This window comes from Penaeus japonicus, unplaced genomic scaffold (assembly GCF_977035675.1).
Source record: "Penaeus japonicus unplaced genomic scaffold, GWHDUDI00000001_assembly GWHDUDI00000034, whole genome shotgun sequence".
Classification (NCBI taxonomy): domain Eukaryota; kingdom Metazoa; phylum Arthropoda; class Malacostraca; order Decapoda; family Penaeidae; genus Penaeus; species Penaeus japonicus.
In genome coordinates this window covers 18,901,611-18,904,110 of record NW_028234436.1, presented here as the reverse complement: position 1 = coordinate 18,904,110, position 2,500 = coordinate 18,901,611, and the positions used below count along the sequence as shown (strand labels likewise).

At 34.0% G+C, this 2,500-nt stretch overlaps 1 protein-coding gene across 3 annotated transcripts in view; it reads left to right on the top strand.

Moving 5' to 3' along the window:
- The window catches only part of LOC122246242 (sulfotransferase 1C4), an 11,480-nt gene that overhangs the window by 2,566 nt on the left and 6,414 nt on the right, over positions 1–2,500 (top strand). For all 3 annotated transcript variants that reach the window (XM_086530888.1, XM_086530889.1, XM_086530887.1), the window contains exons 2-3: positions 729–880; positions 1,466–1,649. In XM_086530888.1, coding sequence (XP_086387014.1) covers positions 747–880; positions 1,466–1,649 — 318 coding nt within the window. In that variant the 5' untranslated portion in view covers positions 729–746. The remainder of the gene's footprint in view (positions 1–728; positions 881–1,465; positions 1,650–2,500) is intronic.

Here is a 2,500-nt window from a genome sequence, read left to right as displayed (position 1 = left end):
ATTTATGAAAGTATGATCTGGTCTACTTCGTATTTTTGCCTCGACTCGACGTTGGTATTATTTATCTCGAAAATAGAACTGACTCCTTGTTGCTGCTATTTCTCTTGTCATTTGGATTTCGTAGATGATTATCATTGCTTCCAGTCTAAAACGGGTTACGGATGTTCATAATGCGTACATACAAACACATATATACTTGGTTACTTGTTTACTTACTTACACACACACACACACATATATATAGGTAAAACAATTCTAGGTGATTTAGTATTAAACATATTCTTATTAATTGATTTAATGTCAAAATGTTAACAGCATGGGACCCTGACGTACGCTTAAATGAACATTATATATGTTCATATATTAGGGGGACATAGTCTCATTGGACAAAGCTTGGGTGCAGATATTATGCAAATTGGAGGTGCAATATCCGTAGAATTATGATAACTAGTAACTATACAGGATCCAAAGACATATAAACAATTTCATTCATAAAAAATATCCATCCTCTCTCTCTACATAGCTAGACAAACAGATAGATAGATAAATAGGAAGATATAAGCACACACACACACACGCACACATATACGTATGTGTTTGTTTGCATCTGTGTGTGGTACATGTAACACGTACAGCATGATACCAGACGATCGCTTGTAGTCAGACGTTGTCCCTCTGCCGTCACAATCATCCTATTAGCATCCATCTGAAAGCGACATGATTCACAGGCCTCGTTCCCAGACGCCATGAGCAGGCACCCACTCCCAGTTTCCTTCGAGGACGTTCCTCCAGAGGTGGTCGCCAGGCACACCTCGAGGGGCTTCTGCTACAAGAAGAAAATGGTGCGCACTGTACCCGGGAGGTTTTCGCTATCTGAGGCGTAAGTTTTTGTTTTTCATTTTTTTTTTTGTCTGTTTCGTCATTTTAGTTGTGTGTGTGTTTTTTTTTTTTAATTGAGTTTTATTTGTCTGTTTATGTGTTTTTTTCTTAATGTGTTTACATATTTTTAAATATGGATTAAGGTTTGCTTATCTTTTGTTTTCCGATCACTTAAAATGTGGATTCTGAACGTGAATTAGATATCTAATCATCTAGTTTATTTCATTTTCGTTTATGATATAAGTTTCTGGAGAACGTAGTGTTGTTAATGCCAATTGGGCAAAAACACCATACGGGTAGATTCATAGTCATTGGTATGTGAGACATATTACCTGTAGGTACTGTACCGCTTTAAAAATATTACATGAAAATAAACTTTAAATCAAGCTCTACAATTCCCCCAATAAATATCCCATGGACAGCAAATTGGGAACTCCACACACACACAAACACACACAAGCACACATATCTCTGACACACACACATATCTCAGTATGTAAACTTCTCGGTATGTAATCTCAACCAACCTATTTCAATGCTCATTTGAGACAACCACAGATACTCACACTAATTCTATAACTTCCAGGTACTTGAAACTTGCCGACGCTCACTATAACTTTGAATTTCGGAGCAGCGATGTCGTCCTGTTGTCGTATCCTAAGAGCGGTACAACATGGGCGTCCGAGCTGTTGTGGGCGATGATGAATATCGACCATCTTGATCTTATGGAGAAAAAGAACATTCATGGGAGAGCCTTTTACATAGATAAGGTTAGTTTTGTTTTGTTTGATTCTTTCTTTGTTTATTTTTGAGTGTTATTTCTCTAGGTATTTCATAATGGTTGTTATCATTATTATTATTATTATTATTATTATTATCATTGCACCAACGCCCAATTCACAATACCAAAACGTTATCTATAGGCTATACCACAAAATGAATAATCGAAATAATTTTTAATATTTCACCAAATCTGAACTCCAAATATAAAAAATCTCTATACACCAAAATGTTTATTGATAAAATTTTAATATTTCACCAACTCTGGATTAGAAATGTCAAAATAATTATAATTAAAAACAAAAAAACAAAAAAACAATCGAATAAATAAATAAATACAATCAAGCTCATTCTGCAACATCACTGAATACAATACCTAGACAGCCTCATTATACAATATTAAAGACTATAATGTCAAAGCAACCTCATAATCCATACTACGAAACACAATACCCAAAACAACCTATAAAAAATACAGAATACAATTACCGTACTACCTCATTATGAATATCAGAGAATGCAATACCCAAACAACCTCTTTATACAAAATTAAGGAATACAATGAAAGATCAACCTTATTATACAATATCAGAGAATGCAATACCCAAACTACATTGCACAATCCCATTATACTATATTGCAAAATACAGTAACCGAACCTCATTATACAAATTACAGAATACAATACCCAAACAGCCTTATAATACAAAATAACAGTACAACCTAATTATGCAATATAAAAACAATACCCTTCCAAAAAAATATACATATACAATTCTAAACAACCTCATTATACAATAATGCAAAACTACGGAAGGCGATACCCAAACAACCTCATTAA